At 41.2% G+C, this 12,856-nt stretch overlaps 2 protein-coding genes across 2 annotated transcripts; one reads left to right on the forward strand and one right to left on the reverse strand.

Moving 5' to 3' along the window:
* Positions 1-139: 139 nt before the first annotated feature.
* On the reverse strand, positions 140-3,879 carry LOC129830339 (ubiquitin domain-containing protein UBFD1-like). Its single transcript, XM_055892853.1, has 7 exons — positions 3,774-3,879; positions 2,687-2,974; positions 2,367-2,575; positions 2,172-2,237; positions 838-943; positions 663-745; positions 140-509 (listed from the first exon to the last, which is right to left on the reverse strand). The coding sequence occupies exons 1-7, from the start codon at positions 3,787-3,789 to the stop codon at positions 399-401; spliced, it is 879 nt and encodes a 292-aa protein (XP_055748828.1). The 5' UTR covers positions 3,790-3,879; the 3' UTR covers positions 140-398.
* LOC129830332 (UNC93-like protein MFSD11) lies at positions 3,874-12,856 on the forward strand. The gene is made up of 13 exons (XM_055892841.1): positions 3,874-4,432; positions 5,374-5,429; positions 5,590-5,697; positions 5,861-5,940; positions 7,912-8,008; positions 8,120-8,178; positions 8,370-8,517; positions 8,709-8,758; positions 8,918-8,983; positions 9,067-9,192; positions 9,295-9,469; positions 9,603-9,738; positions 12,646-12,856. The coding sequence occupies exons 1-13, from the start codon at positions 4,343-4,345 to the stop codon at positions 12,799-12,801; spliced, it is 1,347 nt and encodes a 448-aa protein (XP_055748816.1). The 5' UTR covers positions 3,874-4,342; the 3' UTR covers positions 12,802-12,856.

Genomic DNA, 12,856 nt, shown 5'->3' on the forward strand with positions numbered 1-12,856 from the left:
TATTCAACTTTGGCAAGTTTGCTTGTGTTGATCCATAGAATAAATAAACATAGGCTACCACATACTAGTCCAGATTTTTTCTTTTTCCCCCTTAAAGTAATAGCATGTATTTAAGAATAACTGAGAAATGCATCAGCAATCTCTGTACATTTAGTTTTATTGTTTTCCCTTGGGTTTGCTCAAAAAAATGGATGATGAACTGGGCTGAGGAATATGATGATGCCTCATAGTGCACTTGAAACCCCAAATAATATGAATTGTCCATTGGCATCCTTCAGTTTGCTTCTCTAATCTGCTTCAATGTTAAGTTCCTTAGGATTCCTTGTTGTCTCCAGATCCCCATTTTCATATGTTCCTGTTCTAGATCACAGTTTTTCACTGTCAATAATAGAGGCACATTAGAAATACTGCCACTTTCCAAGGACTGTGTCTTTGATTGCATCAACAAACTGAATTGGCACCCAGTAGACCCAATACTGAGAGGCTTCTGTTGGACCCAACTGAAATGCCTAGGAAAGTGAATGAGAGAATATTAATTGCACCATAAATAAGATACATTACTTTGTATTTTGTCAAAAGTAGCTATGTGTTTATGGAAAAAAACATACATTACATCAACTGTCAATCTGGCTTGTGCAGTTTGTAGTAAGGAAACGTGTTACCATCATGTGATAATCCTCATGGCCTTCAATGGGTTCAGTCACCACATGTTTGATGGAGCCCATTGGGATTTTCTCTGTCCTCTCTGTAGGAGAATATACACAGATAATTGGTGAGTGCCATAACACTTTTTCAACTTTTAACACAAAATCCAACTAAACCAGGGGGTCATCTCACCCTTAGTTCCAATCCACAGTTGATCTTGTTCCAGTTTGAAGGTGAGACGAACTTTTCCACCAGATTTGTTGTACATTCCGGCTAAAGGCACTGTTGGTAAGCGTTCCTGTGTAACAAATGAGAGATCACTTGCTGGTCATTAGTGGAAGAACAAGGAAGTAATTCACAACGACCCATCTCCAAGCTCCTGACTGTGATACAGTGTTCCAGTGGAAATTTCTAAGAAAAATACATAAACAGGGCAATATACACTGAGTATACAAAACATTAGGAATACCTGCTTTTTCCATGACATAGACTGACCAGGTGAATCCATGTGAAAGCTATGATCCCTTAATGATGTAATTTGTTAAATCCACTTCATTCAGTGTAGAAAAAAGGGAGGAGACAGATTAAAGAAGGATTCTTATGCCTTGAGAAAATTGAGAAATGGATTGTGTATGTGTGCCATTCAGAGGGTGAATAGGCAAGACAAAAGATTTAAGTGCCTTTGAGGGGGTATGGTAGTAGGTGCCAGGTGGACCGGTTTGTGTAAAGTACTGCAACGCTGCTGGGTTTTTCACTCAGTTTCCCATGTGTATCAAGAATATTCCACTACCCAAAGGACATCTAGCCAACTTGACACAACTGTGGGAATCATTGGAGTCAACATGGGCCAGCATCCCTGTGCACACATTGTAGAGTCCATTCCCCAAAGAATTGAGGCTGTTCTGGGGGCAAGGGACAGGGGTCTGCAACAATATTAAGAAGGTGTTCCTGCCTCCCGGGTGGGGCAGTGGTCTAGGGCACTGCATCGCAGTGCTAACTGCGCCACCAGAGTCTCTGGGTTCGCGCCCAGGCTCTGTCGCAGCCGGCCGCGACCGGGAGGTCCGTGGGGCGACGCACAATTGGCATAGCGTCGTCCGGGGTAGGGAGGGTTTGGCCGGTAGGGATATCCTTGTCTCATCGTGCTCCAGTGACTCCTGTGGCAGGCCGGGCGCAGTGCGCGCCAGCCAAGGGGGCCAGGTACACGGTGTTTCCTCCGACACATTGGTGCGGCTGGCTTCCGGGTTGGAGGCGCGCTGTGTTGAGAAGCAGTACGGCTGGTTGGGTTGTGCTTCGGAGGACGCATGGCTTTCGACCTTCGTCTCTCCCGAGCCCGTACGGGAGTTGTAGCGATGAGACAAGGTAGTAATTACTAGCGATTGGATACCACGAAAATTGGGGAGAAAATGGGATAAAAAAAAAGAAGAAAAAAAAAGAAGGTGTTCCTAATGCTTGGTATACTCAGTGTAAAACAACCATTACAAGCATACTTTCCCAACCATCATTAGGGTTTTGTTGAAAATACTCACCTTTGTTCCTTTAACAGATGGCATTATGTCCTCTGGTTTGCCTTTGTCCAACACCTTTCTGTGTTGCTGAAATTCAATACATTATTATTTTAAGTTCACAGTTGAATAAAAAATATCATAACCTGTGACCATACCTTGGGCAAAGAAGTTGTTTATTTACAAATATGGAAATCAAAAGACGTTGAAAAGTCCTACTTTTTGCCGACACAAAGGTTCCTTTTTGTTTTCTTCAGCTTTAACTTCCTGCTGAATAACCTCTTTTGGAGTATTTACAGCTAGTACATCATTTATTGTAGATCCAACCACCATTATTTTTGCACCATTTGTAACTTTAATTTCACGTAGCGTCTTGTCTTCTGGTAGCAGTCCCTTGTACATCACTTTCTGCATAGCAGGTGGAAGACCTATTAACATAGAGAGAGAGAAAAAGAGAGAGTGGTTGAGAGACATTAATCAACACTGTGACTGTTATACATATCCAAGTAGTTAGTACGCAAGCCTAAACAACTACTTACCAGTGAGTGAATGGATTCGCTCTTTCAGTTTGGCTCCAGTGCCATCTAAAGGAATTTTGAGATCATACTTATTCTTGTTCCAAATAATCTTTAGATCCACCATCTCCTTTCCTTCATCACTGTCATCTCCATTGCTGACAGTAGAGTCCTGAGTTGAAGAGCTTTCCCCGGCATTATCTGTCCGAGACACAGTTTCCGATACTTCAGCATTCCCTTCGCCAACATTTTCACACAGTGGTTGTGGCTCTTTCAAAGTGGCTTCAGTTTCCATTACGACTTCTTCATTTCCTATGAAAGGATTATGAAAGGCATAGCTTAGCTGAGAATTCTCAACTCCACAAGAATTATCAGCCAGGCACAGCTATGTCAACACCATAGAGTTGGTCAAAACTCAATGTTTGGGAATTGTTTGTCACATTAGGTCTTCTCAGCCAAGTAATAACTAGCAAGTTTGACTTCATGCAGCTCGTTTGTTATGACAAAGCAGCAGCAAGCAACTGGCTGGTTGACCTATTTGGTATTCTGTGGGTCGTTTAGCTACGTTAGCTAAATCTGACATCTCACGTGGCTCTTAGCGAGCTACTGTAGCTTATTTGCAAATAGCGCTAACTTGCTAGCTACCTAGTCATGCTAGCTAAGTTAGCTGACACATCCAAGCTACATTTGCAGTCAGATAGAGTTGGCTAGCTAGTTAACATAACTTGTTAGCTTATAAATGCCTAATATAGCTAAGGTTGATAGCTACAAAATAACATGGCGATAGCTACAACTATTACACTTGTCCTAGGTTTCTAGAATCAAATTACAACTTATGTAACAGTAGCTCTAGTTATTTTGGCTATGTAACAAAATCGAAAGAGCTAACGTTATCTAGCTAAATATGGTTGGCTAGCAGCTAGCCAGTGACCAGGATAACCGGGCGAACCTTGGATTATGAAGAAAATATGATTTCAAATCCAATTGACATGTTCAATTTGCACCAACACCAGAAATACGATTAAAATCCCAAATTAATGAATTGAAAATTGATAAATTGCACCGCATAGATATGTGGCAAGCATAGCATTATATTTCTTTGAATACCTACCATCCTGGGTCGCCATGATGATTGTGTACAATATGAAGTGAGACTGCTGGGAAACGAACGCGCTGACGTGTATTGGTCCTACGGGGCTTCCATTGCCTATAAAGCGTTTGATAAATCTCAACTGTTTGCTTGGTTTCTAATGAAAGTCATTTGGCATTTGTCCCCCCCACAACAACGATATAAAGCCTGGCCGTATTATATGCGATCACGAGGAACTTCGCTTGCTAGCTATTAGATACATAGCCTACTAACTACAACAATCTACCAAATGTGCTAATGGTAGGGTTATGCTGAATTGGCTCGTGCTGATAACTTATTGACAGAGAGAGCGTGCGGAAGAAAAGTTACCATATGGACTTTTGAAGAAGAGTAGCCGAAAAGTGCTTGTCCAACAAAGGCGTGGGTGTCTCTAGCTAGATTCTATGTTTTTTTTGTATTTGCTTAGCCATCTCAGAAATGTCTGGTCGACGCAAGAAGTGTAACTGTTGGAATAATCTTATCTCATTGCATTGAGCGCTGTGTAGCGACCTGGGACATCTACCAAGAGGTGGTACAAGAATAATATAATCATGGCAGACCTCAGGATTTACAACGTTGTCATTCTGGGACTAGGATTTCTGTTCATTTTCACTGCTTTCACCACCTGTGGAAACATTGAAGTAAGTCAAAGAACACACTTTCACTTGTGTGACCTAAGCTGAAGTCGTTGCCTATTCCAACTATATTGACTGGTAATTTGTTTTGTTTGCTAGAATCAATATCACTGGAGAAAATTCACACCTACCCAATGATATTTCAGATACCAGCAACTTCCTAACTAGCTAATTTATCTGACATTGACAGCTGTTTGACCTCTCCCCTTCAAATTACATGTCATGTAGGCTACATACTCGAATTAATCAGAAATATAATATCTGTTGTCATTTGACATGTTTGTAATATATTGACTGATCAGTTGTTTTGTTTGCTAAATAGTCAATTTCACTTGAGACAACCCGTTGATAACTGCTATCTACATTTGGTAGCTGTTTGATATCTTAAAAGTGGTTACATTAGACATGTTATAATTGTTTATCATTCATGGTACATAACTATTTATATTTCTTAATTCCATTCTGTTACTTTTAGATCTGTGTGAAATGTTAGGTATTACTGCACTGCTAGAGTTAGCAACGCAAGCATTTCGCAACACCCGCAATAACATCTGCTAAATATGTGAATGCGACCAATAAAATTTGAATTGTCATTTTGCAGTCATGCTTTGCTTTTTTCAAGTCCATTGCCTTTGACTCTCAAGTTTAAGAACTTTTACCCCATGATAAATTGCATCAGTTTATTTTCCTGTGCATCTTCCAGCTCACATGATGTCCTCAGTAGCCTTGTCAGTGGTGCATTGTTGGAGTCCTGGGTCAGGCGCATCTTGTGTTTCCAATTTCTTCATCAGTCAATAAATTGTCATGCCAAAGGAATTCCTGAAATTAATAAATGTAAAGGTCAATCTCCACAGGGCACATTGGTAGTGGTGGCAGCAATATTTGAGAACATATTATCTAGGTTCATATGATTCACATTAATATCCCATTTCTCCTCTATTTTAAAGCAAACCATAGTTAAAAGCCTGGACAATGATACCTTCACTGGAAGTGGTTATCACAGGTGAGTTGGATGGTGTTACCATAGGCTAAATATTGGAAAACTACATTATCCCAGCGAAATGAGTGGGGGAGATAATGTGCATCTTTCAGAATCATTGACCCTTATACCAGACACTAAACTTTTTCCTCTGTACTGTTTTCTTTCTGTCCTTGTACAACAGCCTTGGAATCATCTATGGAATTTTTTCCTTTTCAAATTTGTTAGCTCCAACTGTTGTTGCAATAATTGGACCACAGTTTACAATGTTTTTCAGTGGAATTCTTTACAGGTGAGTATCAAAAATTCTAAAGGAATTACCCCCCCCCCCCCCCCCCCCCCATTCATTTTCTATTTGCAGGTCAGTAGTTGATTGATATTTCTGTCTGAAGTAGTTGTCTAGTAATAACAAGGTCACGTGCTGTTGTTTGTTATGGTTCCATTCTTTTCCATAGTGGTTACGTAGCTGTATTCATCACCCCATCAACATGGTCCTTTTACTTCACCTCAGTACTAATCGGCATAGGAGCAGCCAGTAAGTCCGGTTTCATGGGATCTCTCCTTTGTTCCCTCTGCTATCTGGTTAACATTACTACAGAATATACAGAATCCTTCACATCATTACATATTGGCACAAATTACATTGAACTGTCATGATTTACATGACCGTTTGGTATAAAGTCATATACACTATATTACAAAGGACTGTATGTGGACACCCCTTCAAATTAGTAGATCTGTCTATTTCAGCCACACCCGTTGCTGACAGGTGTATAAAGTTGAGCACACAGCCATGCAATCTCCATAGACAAACATTGGCAATAGAATCATCTTACTGAGAGCTCAGTGACTTTCAACGTGGCACCGTCATAGGATTAAACTTTTCCAACAAGTTAGTTTGTCAAATTTCTACACTGCTAGAGCTGCCCCGGTCAACTGTAAGTGCTGTTATTGTGAAGTGGAAACATCTAGGAGAAACAACTGCTAAGCCGTGAAGTGGTAGGACACACAAGCTCACAGAACGTGACCGCCGAGTGCTGAAGCACGTAGTGCATAAAAATCATCTGTCCTTGCTTGCAACACTCACTACCGAGTTCCAAACTGGTTGCAACATCAGCACAATAACTGTTCGTCGGGAGCTTCATGAAATTAGTTTCCATGGCCGAGCAGCTGCACACAAGCCTAAGATCACTATGTGCAATGCCAAGTGTAGGCTGGAGTGGAGTAAAGCTCGCTGCCATTGGACTCTAGAGCAGTGAAAACGAGTTCTCTGGAGTGATTAATCACGCGTCACCATATGACAGTCTGACGGACGCATCTGGGTTTGGCGGATGCCGGGAGAACACTACCTGCCCGAATGCATAGTGTAAAGTTTGGTGGAGGAGGAATAATGGTCTGGGGCTGTTTTTCATGTTTCTGGCTAGACCCTTTACTTGAAGAGAAATCTTAACGCTACATCATACAATGACATTTCTGTGCCTCCAACTTTGTGGCAACAGTTTGGGGAAGGCACTTTCCTATTTCAGCATGAATATTCCCCAGTGCACAAAGCGAGGTCGATACAGAAATGGTTTATTGAGATCGGTGTGGAAGAACTTGGCCTGCACAGAGCCCTGACCTCAACCGCAATGAACACCTTTGGGATGAATTGGAATGCTGACTGTGAGCCAGGCCTAATTGCGCCCAACCTCACTCTTATGGATGAATGGAAGCAAGTCCCCGCAGCAATGTCCCAACATCTAGTGGAAAGCCTTCCCAGAAGAGTGGAGGCTGTTATAGCAGCAAAGGAAGGACCAACTCCATATTAATGCCCATGATTTTGGAATGAAATGTTTGACGAGTAGGTGTCCACATACTTTTGGTCACGTAGTGTATATTTCACCTCTTTGTGCATATGCCTAATCCAATCCAAAATTCTCTACATGCCTCTGGAGTCTGCTATTCTCTTATACATGCCATTAATTCCTAACACATTTGTAAACTGAGTTGTTCCTATTTTTTTGCTGTCGGAAAATAATGATTTGTAAATTGTAAGTAGATCAAATGCCATAGTAATTACACAGTATTATAAACTGTTATCAATATGGGTACGGCAGATCAAATCAAGAAGGAGCACATGACCTGGATGCATGTTAAAGAGTATTGAGTCTGTCTTGTCAGTTGCTGAGCTTTGGACAAAGGTTACCATGGTTATGATGTCTGAAATGGAGCTTGTTAATGATTTACATAAAAGGGAAATGCCGGGGTTATGTTCATTATCTCTGATCGCAAGCAAAGCAAACATTTTACAAATGGGAGAGCTAAATGAGAATTCTTAGGGCAGATGAACCGAATTGTTTGATAATGTTAGTTTGTGCCAAATAAAATAGACACATTTTCCCTGAATAGTTCCCCGATAATGCATTTTGATCAATTCAAATGTCATCAAATAGCAACCATCTCTATTCATTACATCTGCACTTCCTAATCAGCCTCTCTCACTTACTCTTTGTATCCCTTTCATCAGTGCTTTGGACAGCTCAAGGACACTTCCTTGTGGAGAACTCCGATGCTTCCACCATCAATAGGAACACAGGGATGTTTTGGGCCCTTTTACAGTGCAGGTATATTAATAGTATATTTTAATGGTAGGGTACATAATAATGGCAGTCATTTCCATTATTTGGTGACCTAGAGCAGAAGGTGTAATTGTAACACATTGTTTTCTTTTTCAGCATGTTATTTGGCAATCTTTACATTTATTTTGATTGGAATGGAAGGATAGAAATATCAGGTATGTGCATGTGAAGATCATCCAATGGGAAAATATGGAGAAAATAGAGCTAACATTAATGAAAACTTGCAATTGCATCTTTGTTTTCATTAAGGTTATGACTCATACCCTTCCAATATTGTTGCCCTACTTAGTAATGGTGTGTGTTCTCCGTTTGACACTGTTTCCTTTGTTCTTGATGTCCCTCTCAGATAGGAGCAGAAAGACTATCTTTATAGGTCTCATGGTTACCTCAGTGCTGGGAACACTCAGCTTCCTGGCTCTGAGAAAGACTCCTCCAACAGAAGAGGAGATGCTCAATGAGGAGGAAGGCCAGCCTTTGCTCTCGTCTCGCATGATGTTAGTTTCCTAATTAATTGACAGTACTTTCTCACTGTACCCTTATTCCAATGGGAATCTATGGAATTGTGTTGGTGTCTCTGTTTTAAATGGTGGTTATTCATTCTGCTATGAATTTGAATATCACAGTATTGAAAATAAATATTGTTTGTCTTGCTAATTTGATCATTTTCCATCTTAATGTTTGGCAGGTATAAGCAAAGAGCCAACTCTGCAGTACAAGATGCAAAGTCAGAATTTAGTAAGTTAATGTAGCTTCATAGGCACATTTGTTATTATACAATCAATCATTGATCTATTCCTTTGGGTTAAAGGACACCTCCGTTACCTTGTTTATGTTGTTACACTGTTTTACCATCCTGTTAGTCATCCAAAGCAATTCCTTGTGTGTTTCCTTCAGAGACAATCCTGCAACTGCTCAAAACCAAAACCATATTGCTCCTGAGCTGTTGCATGGCATACAGTGGTAAGTAGATTGTACTGCACAACCAAAAGTCCAGACATTTCCCTCAGAGGAATAGTGTTTTTAGCAGTGTGTTGTCATCGTAGGTCTGGAGCTATCTTTCTACAGTGGTGTGTATGGGACATGTATCGGGGCTACAACAGAGTTTGGAGCGGCAGCTAAAGGCTTGATTGGGATCTCTGGAATCGTGGTGGGGATTGGAGAGATAGTTGGTAGGTTTGTGTTGCCCAGTGTAACTTTTACCCATCACTCTTATGTTGGTGTTACAATCTTACAAGGAACTAGTTTGAAAGTAATCTGATGTGATTTGTCAGGTGGAGGCGTATTTGGACTAGTATGTAAGAACAACCGCTTCAGAAGGACATCTGTGGTCTTCCTGGGGATGGTCGTCCATTTTGTTGCCTTTTACTTGATCTACCTCAACATTCCAGATGATGCCCCTGTGGTTTTAAAAACTAGCACACTGAACAAGCCATATCTGACACCAAGGTATTGTTTTAATATAAAACAAAACAATTAAAGCAGGGCTGTATATTGTTTTTATATTAATCAGAAATCATGTCAGTTGAAAACGACCTGTTGTAACCCCCTCACAGTTGAGCGTCTCCTATCTGTTTCCTAGTATCTCCATCGCATTGCTGTGTAGTTTCCTGCTTGGACTCGGTGATAGCTGTTTCAACACTCAACTGTACAGCATCTTGGGGCGTGTTTATGCTGAGCAAAGCGCGCCTGCTTTTGCCATCTTCAAATTCATCCAGGTAACCCCTGAGAGAGCTTGATACAGCTGATCGTTTACTAAAACATATGTACCAGCAATTGATACTGTGGTGCGCTGGGTGTAGTTCATTGCAGTATAGTTGATTAATAACTTATGGCTGTTTAGGTATATGTACACTACCGGTCAAAATTTTTAGAACACCTACTCATTCAAGGATTTTAAAATCTTTTTAAAACTATTTTCTACATTGTAGAATAATAGAGAAGGCATCTCAACTATGAAATAATACATATGGAATCATGTAAACTCAGCAAAAAAAGAAACGTCCCTATCTTTCAAAGATAATTTGTAAAAATGCAAATAACTTCACAGATCTTCATTGTAAAGGGTTTAAAAACGGTTTCCCATGCTTGTTCAATGAACCATAAACAATTAATGAACATGCACCTGTGGAGCAGTTGTTAAGACACTAACAGCTTGCAGACGGTAGGCAATTAAGGTCACAGTTATGAAAACTTAGGACACTAAAGAGGCCTTTCTACTGACTGAAAAACACCAAAAGAAAGATGCCCATGGTCCCTGCTCATCTGCGTGAACGTGCTTTAGGCATGCTGCAAGGAGGCATGAGGACTGCAGATGTGGCCAGGGAAATAAATTGCAATGTCCGTACTGTGAGATGTCTAAGACAGCGCTACAGGGAGACAGGACGGACGGCTGATCATCCTCGCAGTGGCAGACCACGTGTAACAACACCTGCACAGGATCGGTACATCCGAACATCACACCTGCGGGACAGGCACAGGATGACAACAACTGCCCGAGTTACACCAGGAATGCATAATCCCTCCATCAGTGCTCAGACTGTCCGCAATAGGCTGAGAGAGGCCGGACTGAGGGCTTGTAGGCCTGTTGTAAGGCAGGTCCTCACCAGACATCACCGGCAACAACGTCGCCTATGGGCACAAACCCACCATCGCTGGACCAGACAACACTGGCAAAAAGTGCTCTTCACTGACGAGTCGCGGTTTTGTCTCACCAGGGGTGATGGTTGGATTCACGTTTATTGTCGAAGGAATGAGCGTTACACCGAGGCCTGTACTCTGGAGCGAGTTCAAATTGGAGATTCATCGGACTGAGCTTGTTGTCATTGCAGGCAATCTCAACGCTGTGCGTTACAGGGAAGACATCCTCCTCCTTCATGTGGTACCCTTCCTGGAGGCTCACCCTGACATGACCCACCAGCATGACAATACCACCAGCCATACTGAGTTCAGTAACCAAAAAAGTGTTAAACAAATCAACATATATATTTTATATTTGAGATTCTTCAAATAGCCACCCTTTGCATTGATGACAGCTTTGCACAAACTTGGCATTCTCTCAACTAGTTTTATGAGGTAGTCACCTGGAATGCATTTCAATGCCTTCTTAAAAGTTAATTTGTGGAATTTCTTTCCTTCTTAATGTGTTTGAGCCAATCAGTTGTGTTGTGATAAGGTAGGGGGTTATACAGAAGATAGCCCTATTTGGTAAAAGACCAAGTCCATATTATGGCAAGAACAGCACAAAAGAGAAACGACTGTCCATCATTACTTTAAGACATGAAGGTCAGTCAATACGGAACATTTCAAGAACTTTGAAAGTTGCTTCAACTGCAGTCGCAAAAACCATCAAGCGCTATGATGAAACTGGCTCTCATGAGGACCGCCACAGGAACTTAAGATCCAGAGTTACCTCTGCTGCAGAGGATAAGTTCATTAGAGTTACCAGCCTCAGAAATTGCAGCCCAAATAAATGCTTCAGAGTTCACCTCAACATCAACAGTTCGGAGGAGACTGTGAATCAGGTCTTCATGGTCGAATTGCTGCGAAGAAAGGACACTAAAGGACACCAATAATAAGAAGAGACTTGCTTGGGCCAAGAAACATGAGCAATGGACCAGTGAGAATTTGTCCTTTGGTCTGGTCCAAATTGGAGATTTTTGGTTCCAACAGCCGTGTCTTTGTGAGACGCGGTGTGGGTGAACAGATGATCGCCGCATGTGTATTTCCCATCGTAAAGCATGGAGGTGTTATGGTGTGGGGGTGCTTTGCTGGTTACACTGTCTGTGATTTATTTAGAATTCAAGGCTCACTTAACCATCATGCCTACCACAGCATTCTGCAGCGGTACACCATCCCATCTGGTTTGCGCTTAGTGCAACTATCATTGGTTTTTCAACAGGACAATGACCCAACACACCTTCAGGCTGTGTAAGTGCTATTCTACAAAGAAGGAGAGTGATAAAGTGCTACATCAGATGACCTGGCCTGCACAATCCCCTGACCTCAACCCAATTGAGATGGTTTGGGATGAGTCAACCCGCAGAGTGAAGGAAAAGCAGCCAACAAGTGCTCAGCATATGTGAGAACTCCTTCAAGACTGTTGGAAAAGCATTCTAGGTGAGCTGGTTGAGAGAATGCCAAGAGTGTGCCAAGCTGTCACCAGGGAAAAGGGTGGCTATTTGAAGAATCTCAAATATAAAATATATTTTGATTTGTTTAACACTTCTTTTGGTTACTACAAGATTCCATATGTGTTATTTCATAGTTTTGATGTCTTCACTATTATTCTACAATGTAGAAAATAGTAAAAATGAAGAAAAACCCTTGAATGAGTAGGTGTTCTAAAACTTTTGACTGGTAGTATATCCCTTGTGTGGTTATACTGTAAGAATAACTAGAGTGAAGGACGATTGAAGGCCCTCTTGTGGCGGTCTATTTAGCCACACAAACATGCATTATTGTTATTTTATAGCTGTATGTACCAATTATTTTATTACATTAGTATTCGTTAAGAACTCACAATCTAAGACACAATTCATACATTACTGTGACAGAGTAGTAACACAAAGTCAACTCTTTGTATTACTTTCAACAAGTTTTTGTTTTCTTCTTTCCTTTGCCAGTCCATTTTTGCAGCATTTGCCTTCTTCTACAGTGGCTACTTGCTGTTGACATGGCAACTGCTCATTATGGTCATCCTGGGTTTCACTGGAACACTCTGCTTCTTCATGGTGGAAAGAATACAGAACTTCTCTGTAGACCTACAACAAGAGTATTAGGACCTGACATTTCAACACTGGCACAGTCATGTATGTCAGACTTACATTTCTAGTT

This window comes from Salvelinus fontinalis, chromosome 2, assembly GCF_029448725.1.
Source record: "Salvelinus fontinalis isolate EN_2023a chromosome 2, ASM2944872v1, whole genome shotgun sequence".
In the NCBI taxonomy this organism is placed as follows: domain Eukaryota; kingdom Metazoa; phylum Chordata; class Actinopteri; order Salmoniformes; family Salmonidae; genus Salvelinus; species Salvelinus fontinalis.

Excerpts from the sequence above, each read along its gene's own strand:
- LOC129830339 (XM_055892853.1), bottom strand. Across the intron at positions 2,576-2,686 it reads GCGAATCCATTCACTCACTG|GTCTTCCACCTGCTATGCAG; the intron begins GTAAGTAGTTGT and ends CTATGTTAATAG. Across the intron at positions 746-837 it reads ACTGTGGATTGGAACTAAGG|AGAGGACAGAGAAAATCCCA; the intron begins GTGAGATGACCC and ends ATTCTCCTACAG.
- LOC129830332 (XM_055892841.1), top strand. The coding sequence starts at position 4,343 with ATGGCAGACCTCAGGATTTACAACGTTGTCATTCTGGGACTAGGATTT. Across the intron at positions 4,433-5,373 it reads CCACCTGTGGAAACATTGAA|CAAACCATAGTTAAAAGCCT; the intron begins GTAAGTCAAAGA and ends TCTATTTTAAAG. Across the intron at positions 8,179-8,369 it reads TGGAAGGATAGAAATATCAG|ATAGGAGCAGAAAGACTATC; the intron begins GTATGTGCATGT and ends TGTCCCTCTCAG.